At 36.5% G+C, this 17199-nt stretch overlaps 1 gene segment (V, D, J or C); it reads left to right on the top strand.

Moving 5' to 3' along the window:
• The first annotated feature begins 797 nt into the window (after positions 1-797).
• On the top strand, positions 798-8237 carry LOC125695788 (T cell receptor beta constant 2-like). The segment is given in 6 exon segments: positions 798-892; positions 2295-2350; positions 5432-5767; positions 6069-6086; positions 6759-6865; positions 8114-8237. Coding segments are annotated over 6 exon segments (624 nt in total).
• Positions 8238-17199: the final 8962 nt, after the last annotated feature.

Here is a 17199-nt window from a genome sequence, read left to right as displayed (position 1 = left end):
TCACATAAACTCGGACTATGAAAAGCATCACAGTAATTTGGATTTTGGCTTATAATATTTTAAAAACAAGTGTTTTCAAAAAATGTTAACAGTGCTTAAACACTGCCCTTCAAGTTTAGAGCAGATATCGAGAGGACTGTTACAAGACAGGAAATGCCATTTACAGTGTATATTTGAAATTAAAGAAAGACAGAAACACTACTTAGAAGAATTCTGTCTTCCAGCTGTTTTTGTTTAAACCACTATTTCCTACTTTAGTCAAGCATGTTTAAGTTATTCTCTGTACAGTGAGCAGGATGATCAATCGTACAGCTGCAGTTAATATTTTCAGAACTATTTTTTTGCTATACTTGCACTTATAATTGTAAAAGGTGTTCCTAGGTTTTTGGGTATGTTTTTTCTTCTGAGAGTATCAAAGCTGTATGAAAAAATAAAGTAGGGGAAAAAAAGAAAAAGAGAAACACAAACAGGAAAGTATGTGTGAGAAAGCCCGTAGAAGAAAGAACAAGATGAGGAGAATTTATTGAGTTGTTCTGATTCTTGAAGTAAAACCCATCAACTGGAGATAAGGGCACTAATACTCTGTTCAGGAGTTGAAAGATAGATTAGTGATCTCCTGTGATCATATTTCAAAGATATCAGAAGTTTCAGAGGGGAGAAGAAGAAATGGGAAGTTTATGGAGTCTTCTCTATCCTCAACTATTCAAACTCTCACATTATTTCAATGGATGGTGCACACTGTCTTATTAAGTGACACTCAACTTCAGACAGTTCAACTTGAGACCTCAATGATTACAATGAGTGATAAGTGGAGGCTGACAGCAAAACTGAGTGTGTCTGCCATTTCTTTTTCACCCTACTTGACACAGGTTTTTGTTAACACATGCCATAGGTACTGATCTTTCTGTGGAAGCTACCTTTTGCACATTCAAAGAATCATTTCCCAAGGAACATGTGTAATACAATTTTTTTTCTGGTGGCACTGACAAGACTTTACATTGAAATTTCCACATGGTTTTAGTTCATCATCACTTAAAGTATTGAAAGTCAGTGTTTTCATAAATCTCTTGCTTAAAAACAGGTTTTTTTGTATGTTCATGGAAAAGAGGATTCTTTAAAAGAAAAAATGCTTTTGTAGTTACACTTGAAAGAAAGAGGAGAAAATGTACTAAAGGTCTACAAGGAAAGGATGGACAGAATCTTCCCAATGGTCTGAATATTTCAGTGCTGAAATATCATGCTTTATCTCCTGCGGCTTGTGCATCTCCTTCAAAGGTAGCTCTTCTTTGTATGGGGGAACTACAATATAGAAAATTTGTGCCAACATGAAGGATGAAGACAAGGACCTCAGACATTTTCATGTGAAGGTCAGCAGCAATACCATATTTTGAAAAAGAAACACGAGTCACTTTTCTAGGTAAGAAAAAAATGTGTATTGGAAAATTTTATATTAGGAGTTTCAGGAAAGACAGACCAAGGAAGATGCAGTTAGCAGAGATTCCAAAGAAGAAGGGGACAAATTAAACAATTCATTTTACTAAATTTCCCATGGAAAAGGATGTTTTTATATTTAATCTGTTATGATAATAAATCTGTAGAAAGTAAGCAAGATTAATATAAGACATTGGAATCAGAATAGTGAGATGGCATCAAAGAAGAGAGCTGAAGCCAGATAAGACATGTTCTGGAAAAATGTATATTTCATCTACAATGCAGAACTCCTAGAGACTTCACATAATATTCTGGTTGTCTTCTGCTAGAAATAAATGATACTCCTGACCAAATCTTTTCCCCAAATTAGATTGCCTCCAGAATGAACCAATCCTTCTTATTCCTATGTTATTCCAATCTCCCATTGTCATGTCTGGATAGAATGTGTGTCCATGGGACTGGGAGCAGTGTACTTCTACACAAAAGTAATTGGCAAAAGATAAGGAGGCTGGAGGGAAAGAAAGAGAGAGCATGTCCAGAAGGTGTATGGATCTTACATTATGTACTTTTATTCCTAAAACATGTGAGGATATATCAGTGTCAAAATGCAGTGGTAGACAATGGAGTTTTTTATTGATGACAGACGCATGAGTAGTCATTTTTACGCTTTCATCCAAATCATCATTAGAACAAAATGCAGAATATTTAATGATGAGGTACCAAAAAGATAGCTGATAGACCTTCTTTTCAGTACACCTTTGGGTACTACTTGACTACTGGACAAAAAGAAAAAAAGTCAAATTTGAAGTTTTAACATGTTGATCACTGGACAGGAGTGAGCAGTTTTGATATTACACTGTGAGGCTGTGTTCTGTTAATATCCAGTATTTTGGAGAAGGAACGAAAGTAACAGTTCTGGGTAAGTGGGACTCATGAGAAGTGTGTGTTTTGTTGTGCAAGGGGAAGGTTCTAAGGCTGTAACAGTGATAACTAAGGATCTCTCCTTACTTATTTATAATATATAATATTAATAATATATAATATTTAATTATTTAATTTAATATATAATATTGAATTATTTAATTATTTATGATCTATGATATAATATCCTTTATAATATTTATAATATATAATTCAGAGGATTCAGATGAAGGATCCTCTCTTCAGAATTTCTATTATTTATACTCTATAGTTAGCACAGACTAGAATGGAATATAAAAACTCAGTTGGTATGGAATACGAACAGAATGCAGTATAAAAGTAATTCCAACTCTTTCTGGAACGCACAAAGATGGATATGATATATAAGAACATTTGGTGAAAATGGCTGTATTTATTAAGCTCACCAAAAATATCCTGATGAACCTTATGCTCACATATAAGCTTACAGAGTGGTTTTAGTGGACCTTGATTAGACTGAATAAGGGACACATTTTTGAGTGGGCATTTTAAAGTGTTTATTCTGGAGTAGTACTGCAGTTAAGAGTTTTGTGTAAGAAAGAAAGAAATATACCAAATACTAGAGAGTTCCTTTAAGATTCTGAAATGAAAAGTGGGAATTTTTGGTGGGAATTTAATTGTCAAAATCTGGTGATCCTCACTTGGATTCTCTTGAAGAGCACAGAAAGGAAAGAGACAGGGAACACAACACGTTTAATAATAGGTAAGAAGAGGGGCATGACCGAATGAACCTACTGTGCTCTGGCTCTTCTAAAAGCACACTAAGAAAACCAGTTAAAAGATACAGGTAGTGTGCTAACTAGAAACACTTTGAGAGAAAGTGACCTGCACGTCCACCTACAGGAAAACTGGGAAAATGCAATTTTTCTCAAATTAGGCAATCTAATGCTGACCCTGGACTGTACCATTTGATCCAGAGAACAAAAACAAGTATCCAAACATTGAAATGCTGCTTTCATTGAAATGAGTGATCAATCTTCAATAATTTTCACTATTTGCAATATTTCACTTCTTATTTTCAATCAGACATCTATTTGCACTACTTAGATTTGTTGATGTTATTTTTACAATGTCTAGCTGTCCATCTGCTGTCTGGCTATTAAGATTTCATAAGGATTCCTATCAGACAGATGAGGAAAGATGAAAAAAGAAGAAAGAAATAGTTAAATGAATCTGAGAAAGTAAATCAGAAACAATTGAAAATGCTAAAGAGAGAGAGATAATTCTGTAATATCATCCACAGGGACATAAGAAAAGGTAAATGTGGTTTATGTCACAAAAAATTTCTATAGCAGGGGAAATTTTACGTACATATACACACAAAACCAAAACCATTCAAGTATTTACACTTTCAGATACAGACAAGTAGACTTTGGGTTTACAATTTAACCCTGTTTTTCTCTGATCTATATTCTTTTCCATACTGACATCAATTGCAAGGAAAAGTAAGAGAAAGTTCTAATAGAAAAGATGGAGCTGAGGAATCCTGTGAGATTGGAATGAGAAGCACAGTTGAAAGCCTATTGGCTTTTCTTCGTGATATAACAAACTTCGATACATATATATATATTTGCATCTAATTAAGACACAAAGGATATAGTCCTCTTTTTTATTTCCAGGATGAGAGGAAGTACAATCACCATTGCAGAATCGAGCCTTCACAATTTAAATCCATATTTTACTCAGTAGATGGTAAAGGAAGATTTATTCATAGAATCATAGAATGTCTTGTGTTGGAAGGGTCCTCAAGGATCATTAGGTTCCAACCTCCCTGCCACAGGCAGGACTGTCAACCGCTAATCAAGTAGTAGATCAGGTTGCCCAAGGTCCGATTTAATCTGGCCTTGAATGACTCCAGGGACAGGGCACCCACAGCCATTCTGGATAACCTGTTCCAGCACCTCACCAGCCTCTCTGACTTTCCCCTGACATCTAATCTAAATCTTCCCTCCTTTCATTTAAAACCATTCCCCCTTGACCTATAACTATCTACCTGCCATCTTCTATGTCATTGATAAAAATGTTAAAGAGTACTGGTCCCAAGACAGACCCTGGGGGACATCATTTGTCACCAGCCTCCACCTCGACGTAAAGCCATTGACCACAGCCTTCTGATTGAAACCTTCTAAACAATTTCTTATCCATCAAATAGCCCACCCTTCAAATCTATATCTCTACATTCTTTCATATTACATTTACTTTTTTTTTTTTAATATTACTGCATCTTGTTATTTTGCTCTACATATGAGCAATATTTTGTGACATAAATTAAACTGCCTGACATGCCTTTTCAAAGAACCCCCTCTCCCCACCCCTCCACCCCTCCAAAAAAAACAACAATCACATTCACTCATGGATCTTCTGAGAAATTGTACTTTAAAAATAGGTAGATTATTGGTCTGTGGGACTCAATTTATTTGCTTGATTGTTTCTTTTTATTCTTAAAACTGTAGGACAAGGATGGCTTAAGGTGAAACCAGGCAAGACATTTCAGAAAAGTCTTCACTCAAAACCCAAGAAAAAGAGAATACACAGACATAAAAAGACTCAATACATGGTGAAATCAAAGGATGAGTTTGGCTCCTACTCATCGTTCATCTTAGTGCAAAAGAAAAGAGAATTAAATTCTTTTTTTTTTTTTTTCCAATTAGCAGCTCAGCTTTATTAACTTTGTCAATCTGGACAGTATCCAGAAAAAAAGTTTCATACATGCTCTGTACATTAACATTTTGAATACTTGAGCCACATTCTATTCAAATTTTGTATTGATTTTCATTCAAATGGCACATATAGCACAGCGTATTTAGTATACACTATGCAAAGATACTATAATCAAATGCGTATATAACTGTCTTTTAGCCTGAAGTCCATGAACTTGCACACTCAGCTCTATAGTTCTTATTTAATCTTGAATTTGACGTCTAGCTTCCAGTAAAAATACTTCTGCAAAAACAAATTAACAAACAAAACCCACCATGGTTAGTTTTTTGTTAGTTAAATCATTAATGGAGGCTCTGAGCTACAGTGCTTTCCATTTCAGGGAAGGATGATGAAAAAATCATACCACCGACTGTGGCCATCTTTTCACCGTCAAAGCAGGAGATTCAACAGAAGAATAAGGCCACTCTGGTATGCCTGGCCTCTGGTTTCTACCCTGATCACCTCAATTTAGTCTGGAAGGTGAATGGCAACAAGAGGACAGAAGGAGTGGGAACAGATGAAATTTCCACATCAAATGGGAGCACTTACGCATTGACCAGCAGACTGAGAATCTCAGCCCAAGAGTGGTTCAACCCTCTGAACCGTTTTGAGTGTATTGCTGAATTTTTTCACGATGGACAGCAATCAATACATAAATTCATCCATGGTGATACTGGTGAGTAAGACATATACAGAGCTCATTCTTTGTAGGCTCCTTCCTCCAGGGCAATTAGTCATTATTTCAAGTATGTTTCTTGGAAGTCTAGCACATTTAACTAGATCTGTCAGTAACTAAAAAATTGAGAGCAATCAACAGAATCTGATCATGTCTTTCTCCAAATTGGCTAAAAGCCCTATCACTCTCATTCCCTCACACACCCACTATTATAAAAGGAATTGAATAAGCACAATGAAAGATGTTCTGTTTAATATCTGAACTCAATTAATAATTCCTCTTTCTTTCTTTCTGCATTTAGGCTGTTATATCTCCAGTGGTAAGTTAAGTCATTCATTTTTTTTCCCTTCTCGACAATCAATCTGTTCATTTATGCAAAAAATGCTCACTGAAAGATGAGTCTTCAGTACAAGTGTCTAGACAACTACTGTGCTTTTTTTCCCTGTCATATACTTCCATTTATACTTGTGCACACAGATGCAGGTACAAGTATATACATATACATTTATGTTCTTATGTATGAATGTGTGAACATTCAACTTTTGTCTGCTCTCATGAAACCTTCCATAAGACTGAAAGCCCAAACTGAACATTTTAGTGTAAAATATCACTGAGAGCAACAAAGTTATATATAACATGAAGATGAGTGCTGATTTTCTAGTGAGAAGTTAGGTCACTGACTTAACTAAGTCATTCCGCAGCATGTTGTCTCCTTAGATACTCTGCAGAATTAGAATAAATGATATTCCTATGTGAAAGACTCCAATCCAATTTCATTTGATGTCCCGCCCAAATTCTCTTTATTTGGACAATTTCCCAATCAGTTCCACCACTATGAATGTAATAATAATAATAATAATAATAATAATAATAATAACAATAACAACAACAACAACAACAACAACAACAATATAGAATACAGTAATAACCTTGTCCAGGAAATTTCCCAAAGGAATGTTTACTCTTTATTTTTATTTTTCTCCCATTTCAGAAAACTATCAAAGAAGTGCTACAGCTGGGAAGTTTGTATACATAATGCTCATTTTCAAGAGCTTTTTGTATGGGATATTTGTAATGGGGATGATGCTTTGGTACAAGGTGAGGATAGAAGTTCTTCCACTCTGTACATATTTATCCTAAATCATTCTAACTGTACCTGAGAAAACCTTGGACAAAGAGAGGTCTTGCAACTGATATTTATATAAATCTATCTATCTCTCTTAAACACGATTGAATATCTCATTAATTTTAAGAGAAAAAGCTAGCAAGGATGAAGGGAAGGGCTTTAGGAAAAAATAAGGAAATACGACAGGGAGTTATTGCAAAAGACAATTAATTAAGTATTATCAAAATGTATGGTCTCTTAAAAGACAAGAAAAAATGAAAAATAGAAATGTGAAACAACACTTAAGAAAAATAAGAAAGAACTAGGAAAAGAACTAGGAAAAGAACTAGGAAAAGAAAAGAAAGGAAAAGAAAGGAAAAGAAAGGAAAAGAAAGGAAAAGAAAGGAAAAGAAAGGAAAAGAAAGGAAAAGAAAAGAAAAGAAAAGAAAAGAAAAGAAAAGAAAAGAAAAGAAAAGAAAAGAAAAGAAAAGAAAAGAAAAGAAAAGAAAAGAAAAGAAAAGAAAAGAAAAGAAAAAAGAAAAGAAAAGAAAAGAAAAGAAAAGAAAAGAAAAGAAAAGAAAAGAAAAGAAAAGAAAAGAAAAGAAAAGAAAAGAAAAGAAAAGAAAAGAAAAGAAAAGAAAAGAAAAGAAAAGAAAAGAAAAGAAAAGAAAAGAAAAGAAAAGAAAAGAAAAGAATTTATAAGGGAAGAAGAAGGGAAAATATAAGTGGTTCTCTAAAGCTATATTTATAAGCACCATTGATTTGTTGTTGGAATCAATTCTTTCCCTTCCCTTCCCTTCCCTTCCCTTCCCTTCCCTTCCCTTCCCTTCCCTTCCCTTCCCTTCCCTTCCCTTCCCTTCCCTTCCCTTCCCTTCCCTTCCCTTCCCTTCCCTTCCCTTCCCTTCCCTTCCCTTCCCTTCCCTTCCCTTCCCTTCCCTTCCCTTCCCTTCCCTTCCCTTCCCTTCCCTAAACCTGTTATATGAATACAGATGAAATAATCATCTTCCACCTAGATACGTTATGAATTCTAAATCCTTTTGGAAAAAAGATTTTTGTTGCAAATAAAATAGCCTAATTCTTCTATTTGTAACAAGAATTGAAACACTAGTAGACTGACCTGTGGAAAAGTCATTTCTTCCTTTCTCACTCAAAGATTCACTTATGTAACAATCATTGCTTGTATTTCAGCAATTCTCAACGGCTTATCCTTAATTTCTTGTTCTTTTCCTTCTTTTTTTCAGAAAACGTACTAGATACGCTTTGCCCTGAAGAGGAGGATAGATATCACGCAAGTAGAAAGCCTCAAGTCTTCGTATAAACGTTCTGCTTCAGGAACCAATAAAACTATATGGCAATCTCAACCTATTTTAGCTTCCTTTCAAAATTATCTTCTGATAAAAGTCTATCCTTAATAAGGCTTTCTGTATTTTCCTATAAAAGCTATGATAGCACAACAGAAATGTTTGATTTCTGCTGTTCTCTAAGAACAGCATGGGTACAATTGACTCTACAATTGGTGATGTATAAAAGAAGTACATCTGTGCTTTCAGAGATGAAAAATTGGTACTCCAACCCAGGTCCTCATGACATATTTTAAAATGAATATGGCATTATAGAAGGAAAAGGAAATCTTCGTATCCTCACTATGTGGAGGGAGAGAGAGAGGGTGCAGGGAGGAAGAAGTCAGATGGGGAGGGAGGAGGAGAGAAAACCAGGGAGGGAGAGGAAGAAGAAGGCAGAAGAGAGAGGTAAAGGGAGCAGGAAGAGGGAGAGATGAACGGGGATGGTGAGGGAGAGGGAGAGGGAGGGCGAGGAGGGTAGAGGAAGTGGGAGGGAGAAAGGGGGAGAAGGATGGTAGGGCAGGGGAGGGTTAAGAGAGAGATAGGTGGAAAGAAATGAAGAGGGAAGAGTGAGATGGATAGTAGAGAGTGAGGGGAGATGGGATGGAGAAGAAGGTTGAGAGTAAGAAAGTGAGTGCTGTCCCAAACAATAAATAATGAAAATAAGCAAGTATTATTTTCAAAGATAAACCACAATACCCTTCTCCCCTTCCTGGACAGTATATAGACTTGCAAACATTTAAAAAATACTGTATTTTCTAACGGCATTAAACATATCAAACTGAACCATTGTGCTGCACATTGTCACAGTGTGTACCCGTAGGAATGGAGAGAGCAGAACATAGTAGAAGTAGAACATAATTCTCAAGAATATGAGATTATTTTCCTTGAAAAAGTTAAATCATGTTTATTGTTTTTAAAATGAAAGACAGAAAGTAGGAGGAGAGGAGATTAAAATAACAACTGTGAAGACCTGTAGGTGTCAAGATTAAATTGGAAATACATGTCAAGATTATTGCAAAGAATAAACAGTAAATCCAAGAGATTATTAATCATTGAGAGTGCCTCTGGAGATCTTTCATCCACTTTGCATCTCATTAAAATATTAGCTCGTGGCACAACTTACACAATTAGTGATTCAGAAGAACCTCGCTTGGAAATAAATGGAAAACAATGATACATTTTATTCATAGATACGTCATAAATAGGTACAGGAGTAGTGCAGGCCAATAGATAGGAGTACTGGTAGAATTTTGGAAGCAGAACAATTGTGAAAGTAAAAGCGAGGCAAAATGTATAGGAGACAAAGAGATCCTGAGGGGATAGCCAGGGTCTTCAAGGAGAAAATATAGCCAGGTAAAGTATCTCTGAAGGCCTCTGCAGAAAATGTTGCTACAGGATCATCATAGAAGGGTTTGGATTGGAAAAGACCTTGAAGGTTGTATAGTTCTGATCCCTCCCTTTCATGCGTATGTAGGGGTACCCTCAAATCTCAAAGCTCTGTTCAACCCAGAGATGAACAATTCCAGGGATGGAGAATCCACAACTTCTTTGAACAACATGTTCAAGTGCCTTACCATCTTCATAGTAAAGAGTTTCTTGCTAACATCTAATCTAAATCTCCCCTCTTTTAGTTTAAAACCATTACCCTTTGTCCCATCACTATCAGACAGTAAAAAGTCAGTCTCCCTCCTATTTATAATCTCCCTTCAAGTATCAGAAGGTCACTATGAAGTCTCCCAGGAGCCCTCTCTTCTCCAGGCTAAAAAAACCCACCTCCCTCAGCCTGTCTTCACAGGTGAGGTGCTCCAGCCCTCTGACAATTTTTGTGACCTTCCCTTGGGGCCAACATCATGACGATCTTTTTATGTTGGGGTATGGAGTGGGGGGAAGAATCACCTCCTTCAACCTGTTAACTGCAGTTCTTCTGATACAACCCAAGATATGGCTGGTTTTCTGGGGTGTAAATACATGTTGCCAGTCCACATTGAGTTTTTCATCAACCCACACCCACAAATCCATCACCTCAGAGTAGATGGTGCGCCTAAGTGAGCTTGAAAACCTCTTTAAGTGAACAGCAGTTGAGTTTTGGCTAAAACAGGATGTGGTTTGACATTTACTCAAAAAGATACTTTGATAACTCATTGGCCTCTCTTACCACAGCAACACCCCAACCTCTCAGGATGAGGCATAAGGGAGCAGCTGTCAGTTCACCACATTACAGTTGAACAGAAATAGCGACGTATATGAGTCTTATGGAAGCCAATGGGGTTTTTTGTCTTGTTATCACACAATCTTGTTGTTGAAGTCTGCAGATGGCTTTTGCATGCGCAGCTGCTGTTCCTGTTGTGCAACAACCACAAAAAAACAAAGACTTGTGTTGCTGATCAGCTTTTTAAAAAAAAAAAAAAAAAAAAAAAGTGATTTCTAGGTGTTTCAGAACAACAAAACAAGATAACTTGATGAAAATTTTGATAGAAAAAGACTACAGGAGATGTTTCAATAAATACTACTGTTCAAAATTGATTAATTCAAAAGCTATATCATGTTCCTCAAGGCTTTGTCCAGGTGAATTCTGAATATCAAGGACAGAGATTTGGTGATGATCTCTCTGAGAAACTTCCTCCAGTGCTGAAGCACCATCGAGGGGAAATATTTTTTTCCTTACATCTAATGAATTTCTCTTACAGTATGTTGTTCCTACTGCCCTTTCACTGTGTCCCTCCAAAACTTCAACTCTGTATTAAGGTCACACAGTTAGCTACCCTAGCTGACAAAAATTAACTGCCTAAGCATACCTTCTCATTCCCTGAGCATATCTTCTGTTCTAGCTCCCGGATCATTTTAGTTCAGGTGACCTCTCTTCAATTTGTTGATATTTCTCTTGTACTGGGACTGTGGCAGGGTAAGTTGGTGTACATGGAAAGCAGGTATAGCTTTGAGATATATCTTGCAAATATCACATTGTGACAGTTGACAGATAATTGTTTGCCCTACAGCACTTACAGTATAATTTCACAAGATTCAGATTGATACAAGAACAACATCAGAATGTGGATGCTGTGTCTATATTTATTTAATGGCTGCATTCTACATAGGTCGTGCTGGAAATAATGCCATCTGTTTATTTCCAAGGAAATTACAACAAGTACAAAAAGCACAATAACAATAATTCAGCTACAAAGCACTATTTTTCAGCAAAGACACCACCATCAGCTATGCATTTTCACTGTGATAAAAAAGAGTTTGCATGCTTTACTTATATAAATCTGCACCAGCAGAGGTGACCCAATGTTTCACAGCTGTCACAAGGATATTGTTGCTAGCAAAAAGATCCCATTACAGTCCAACTTTCACTGTGTTAACATACACTGTTTGGTCTTCTTAATAGATTAATAGGTCCCTTCCAACCCAAACCAGTCTAGGACTCTATGAATGTTAACAGGTGCAATTTTTTTCTTAATGAAGGAATTCAGTTCCATACTGTTGCTTCATATGCAATTCCATGTCAGATATCATTTTGTCAGACTGCCCCTCTGCTGCCATCTGTGACAGGGAAAAAAATATAACAGAACATAGGCAGGAAGGTTTAACCTCCTAATTTTCACTCTGATGTAGTGGAACAACATACTAAAAAAGGGAAAATTATTTTCAGAGTAGTCCTTATACATCCTTTATTTAAGCCCTTCAAAAACTACAGACTGGAAAGAGAATATTCTTATTGTTTATTTCAGGACTATCAAATTTTGCAGTTGGATTTTACAGTATATCACAAGACCTTTGCTTGGTGTTTTCTTGCCTGTAAAAATTTAGGAATACGTCATTGAACGCTTACACCTCAACATCAATAAACAGCATGAAGGACACAGGGAGAGGGGTAGTGCTTTAGGATCCTTAACAAGAAGGACACTGATTGGTATTTGTGTGTGATTTTACATTGTGCATGTATGAAACATTCCATCAAGAAGAAATCACGCAGTAAATGAAATCACATCCTGCTTGCTCCTCCTTCTACTTTTTTTGTCTTCCAAATACAGATGTTTAAGACTTGCTCAAAATAAAAGAGAACTTTGAGAACTTGCAAGAGGAAACGTCATAAGGTTGCCAGAAATGTACTCACAACTCATCCATGGATGGAAGGGGTAAACTAAATGGAGAGATTGTCTTACAGCTTATCAGGCTTCAGCAAAGACATAGGTATGAGGCACAAACGGATAGATGTAGCATGTATAAAATTGATGCTTCATGCAGAAGAAATCTGGACCATGTAAGCAATTTCTGAATAAAAACATCAATTTCTGAATAAAAATATATATCAGTGCTTGATATCAGGACAACCTTTCCAGGCATAGTGAGTATCGTTGTATGTCTGGATTTGATTGACAAACTTTAAGGGCTGCCATGACTGATAGAGGGTGAACTGCTGATCAGAAAAGAGGAATTCAGCAATGAAACGGAACCTGCTTGACCTCTCTTGGACCAGCTCCTCAGCAGCCTATGTGTTGTGAGTAGCCACTTGACCTACATACCATGACCCTGTGCTGAAGCTACTCCCTTCTGAGGGAAGGTACTGGAGGGGAGTTTATGTACAGAAAGCAAGTGACTTTGAAGTGTTGTGTCCAAACTTGAGGCACAGAAATAGGTAGCTGAATGGTTCTTCTTCACAGACATGATATCTAAACGGAAATATTCTCGGCTTAACCGCTTAGCTTCGTATCCAGTGTGAATATCACCCTTATATTCCTGATTTGCTCCATAGGAATAATAGATTAACTGCAGCCCCTTCCCTGGCTGCTGCAGATACCAGTACATATTATTGTGATTGTCATTTTGACTGCATCCCAGAGTAGCACTCTCATCCTCTTTCACAACCAGACTTGAATTCTGTGTTATCTTAGCTCCTGAGAGACAAAGCAAAAGGAACACAAACAAAAGTTAGAAAGCAGACTACATTCTCCCCCCAGCAGAACAGGCATGATGTCTCAGCTGGTGCCTTACTTGCTCCAAAGAAGCACAAGACCAAGCACCAAACTGTCCACATTCTCATTTCTGACTCAGAAAGCAGAGAGCATGCCTTGGTAAGGAACTTATTTATATAGGTCTGTTTCCATTTCCCTTAAGCCAATAGCAACGACCTCTGCAGCAGCAAGATCTGTGCTGAAAACCAAACTTCTTCCTGTGTGAAATTTCATGCAAACACTTGTTTTGTTTTGTTTTGTTTTTAAATGCCTTTTGAAAATGTACAGAAACTTTCAAACTGACACAGATGGAAAATACTCAGACAGGATAGCATCAAACATGGAAACTACCTTTTCATTTAATCTTGTATATTTTATTTTTACTTTCTGGTATTTTCTTTCCAGAATTGAAATATTTTAGTGCAACCAGTTTAAGACTGTTGTTATTTTACTGCTTGTATGTTTTTTTTTTTAATATACTGAGCAGTGCCCCAGCCATTTCTGTTGCTCTACATTCCTATGGCTGTTTAATGCCATCTTCCTACAGATTCTGATGGACTTAAAGGAACAGCAAAATGTATTTTCAACATCCACTGAATATTTTGAGTACAGTATAGGAAAAAACAGCTATTTTATGTGCAGATTAAATACATATGCTACAATTACCAGAGATGGCAACCATGATCTTGTTTATGGATTGCTTTATAAGGACCCATTAGCAGCCTGGGCACACACTAAAAATGAAAGAAATTTAGGTTGTTCTTGAAGAAAACATCTGACAACTTCTTTTCCTTCAGTTGTCTTAGCATTATCAGTACTCACTATAAGCCTAACTCCTATGACTGCTGCACAGCGGCCTCTAACACAATCTTTTAACCTGGTTTAAGAAGACCAATCACAGTCTAATCTTGGCATTTTGGATGCATAGTGGAGTAATCACAGCAGTCCTATTTGCCATCTATGGCTGTAAAATGAGGCCCCAGAGACTAATGCCATAATTAAATATCCTAACATTGAACCTTTTTTTTTTTTTTTTTTTTTGTGAAAGGATACCATCTGGTGGAATTAATGGAAGTTCACAGTGATTCTTTTAAGCCATTTTTTCCTATTTTAGCATGGTCAGAACTACATGGAAAAGGAGCAGGGACTATTACACCAGACAGAAGCATCTTTAAACTTGCCACTATGAAATTTTGAAAGTCTGGACTCAAAAATACAAAAGTTCTCTTTCTCCATAGGATAAATCTCAGAGCTGATACTAAGAATCCGATTTCACAAAGTCACAGTAACACAGATGAGGGTGCTAGTGTGTGAAATAGCTGATGAGGTACCTGTCTTGTGGGGGGAGATATGCTGTAAAAGCATCCTAAGGTCAAGATATCTAGCCTGGAAAGAGAAATCTCTTTGTACTCAGAACGTTGGTCTGAGTTTATGTGGGTCGGGAGCTAGAGTGGTGATTTGCAGAAATGTAACAGGTGAAATCCAAGGAGAATATCTAAATTCAAATACCACATTGTCATTCTTTCAAGCCACATTCTGAATCCAGATAACTTAACTCTCTAGTATGCTTTGTGTTGTAAGATACCCCAAAGAGACTAATGGCAAATGTTTTCCTGCTCTATAAAAAAATAGAAAAACTTAGAGTCTTGCCTTTTTACGACTCTACATAGCAGTAATACTTAAGTATTTAATAGAGAGTAAAAGAATTTTGAGAAAAATCTGATTCACAGTATCCTGTCACATAACAGCAGGTGAATAAAGTGAACAAAGGGCAGAAACAAACCTCATTCACTAATTCTGCAGTGAGCATTTTTACTTCTAAGCCTTTAAGCATAAGTGTGGACTTTTGGAAGGAGAGACCTCATCAGCTAAGACCGGCAGAGTTTGTAGGAGGCTGAACCTCTTACGTACCCCCAAGAAACAAGACATCTACATGACAAATACAGCCAGTCTTAATACACAAAACTGCCTACCATTTTCAAGGCTTAGACTGTTCTGAGCATGGATATAGTCAAAAACATATTTGTCAGGATCTTTTTACCAGACTTAGGGAAATACGTCACGAAATAAGGATCAGGAAATCATCCATTTTAAGTAATCATTTTTTGTTTTTATTGCAAGCATGTTTTCAGTTCTATTTCAGGTAAAATCTACTCTTTTCAACTGAGGTAGCACCAAGAGTGTCTCACAATTGACGCTTGAACATTAACCTGCTCTACATGTGGAAAGAGAGGCATTAGAAAAGCATCTAGGTGGAGAGGTGAATAAAGACCTTCCTGTGCACTGATTTCATGAGTCTTCAAGTATGAAGTGCTTTCTTACAGTGATATAAGTGTATTACTATGAGCCATTCTGAAACACAGTTGAAGTGCTTCTGACACTAAAATCCCTAACGACCTTAGAAATAGCGCACTGTTCAGAAGAGTCATAGAAGTACAGCAATGGGCGGTTGTGAACTTTCACATAATCTTGCTATTAGTAGTAGAGGTTTTAGGTCTTCAGCATTTTTAGTCAGGCCCACTCACAAAGGTATTTCACTGAGGCTTCTTCCAAACTAAAACAGTTGAATGCAAATAGTAGCACAAGCACGACAGGAAAAGAGTAGTGTAGCTTCCTAAGCCTGAGGTAGTATTTATCTCAGGCATGTCGGATATAATAAGTAAGAGTATTCAGATTTTGCCAACTAAATGTAATTATATTTTAATAAATGACTGTGAATTTCAATAAATTTAATATTAAAATAATGTAGATTTCCTTTAATATATAACTACATATACCTGTCTACATACAAATACAAGCATAAATGTACGCTCAAATAAGAGATATATACATTATTTTATTAAAAGGGAATAGACAAATTAACATATACTATCACCATACATTTTTATACTGTTTTTTACCTTATGAAGCAAAATTACATTCTTAGCACAGTGCCAAATAACTGAAGTCCAAATCAGTGATACATACATATCACTGATGACATGATGGCATGACTCATTCACTTTAAGGATCCTTCACAGCTTAGATAGGTTTGATCTGTCCTTCACCCACTAGTGATGCAAGGTTTCAAAGTTCTTTCCATTCCTATGAAGTAGAGACAATTAATTTCCATTTATTCTAGGACATATTTGCACTGTTAATGTTCAGTGATGACATCTAAATTTTGTACCATCCTTGATGCATCCCATAATAAGTCTCACACCCATTCAGGCCATAACATTCAGTCTACAAAGTGATCCAAAGAACCTATTTATTCATCTGAATGCCTTTCATTTCTAGACAGTAGTTTAACCACTCCCTTTTAAGGAGCAGCCAAATGAGGTCGCTCTGATCTGCAGTAAGGTTTACTGTGTTTCCCCACGTTTCATTGTTCCTCTGCAATATGTGTTTGTGGAGGTGAGCCTTTAATCACTATCATAAGAGCATCTATATAAACAAATAAAATCAAAACTCATATTTATAGATTGGGATATTTTGTGTATTCTGTTATGCTGGTGTGGAAATGAAAATGCTATGCAAAGAATGAGTTTATATCTTTGTTATCTATTCACAGATTAACCTAAAGACACAGTTCAATGTTACAGTTACCTCTATCAAACCTTGCACCATCACTGAATATGATATTTGTGCCATTCCCCCAGTAGCATTCTCTTATATTGAAATAATCAGAATGCTACTTGGCTATACAAAGAGGCAGAACAATTTATTAACAATAGAAAACTGACACACACAAACACAGCAAAGTTATTTGTTACCCATACCAGTAGCACAGCAATTTGACAGATCAGTACAATGGGAAATGGTGTTTCACCAGCAGTGTGATGACAAAGGATTGGCACAATAGAAAGGTGCTATAAAGGAAGGGAAAAAAATGCTTACCCACATCAGAAGATACCAGGTTTGCAGGAAAAAAAACTCTACCATGAAAGGGTCTCTTTCTAAATGTGTTTCACATGTGTTCCCAGGGCTGATCTGGTCTTATCCCCAGGTTCTCAATTAGTGGTTCAGGCCATGACTCAACAGTTCCCA

This window comes from Lagopus muta, chromosome 1, assembly GCF_023343835.1.
Source record: "Lagopus muta isolate bLagMut1 chromosome 1, bLagMut1 primary, whole genome shotgun sequence".
NCBI classification, from domain to species: Eukaryota; Metazoa; Chordata; class Aves; order Galliformes; family Phasianidae; genus Lagopus; species Lagopus muta.
Note: the sequence above shows the minus strand (reverse complement) of the source record. Positions and strands in the feature narration are given on the sequence as shown.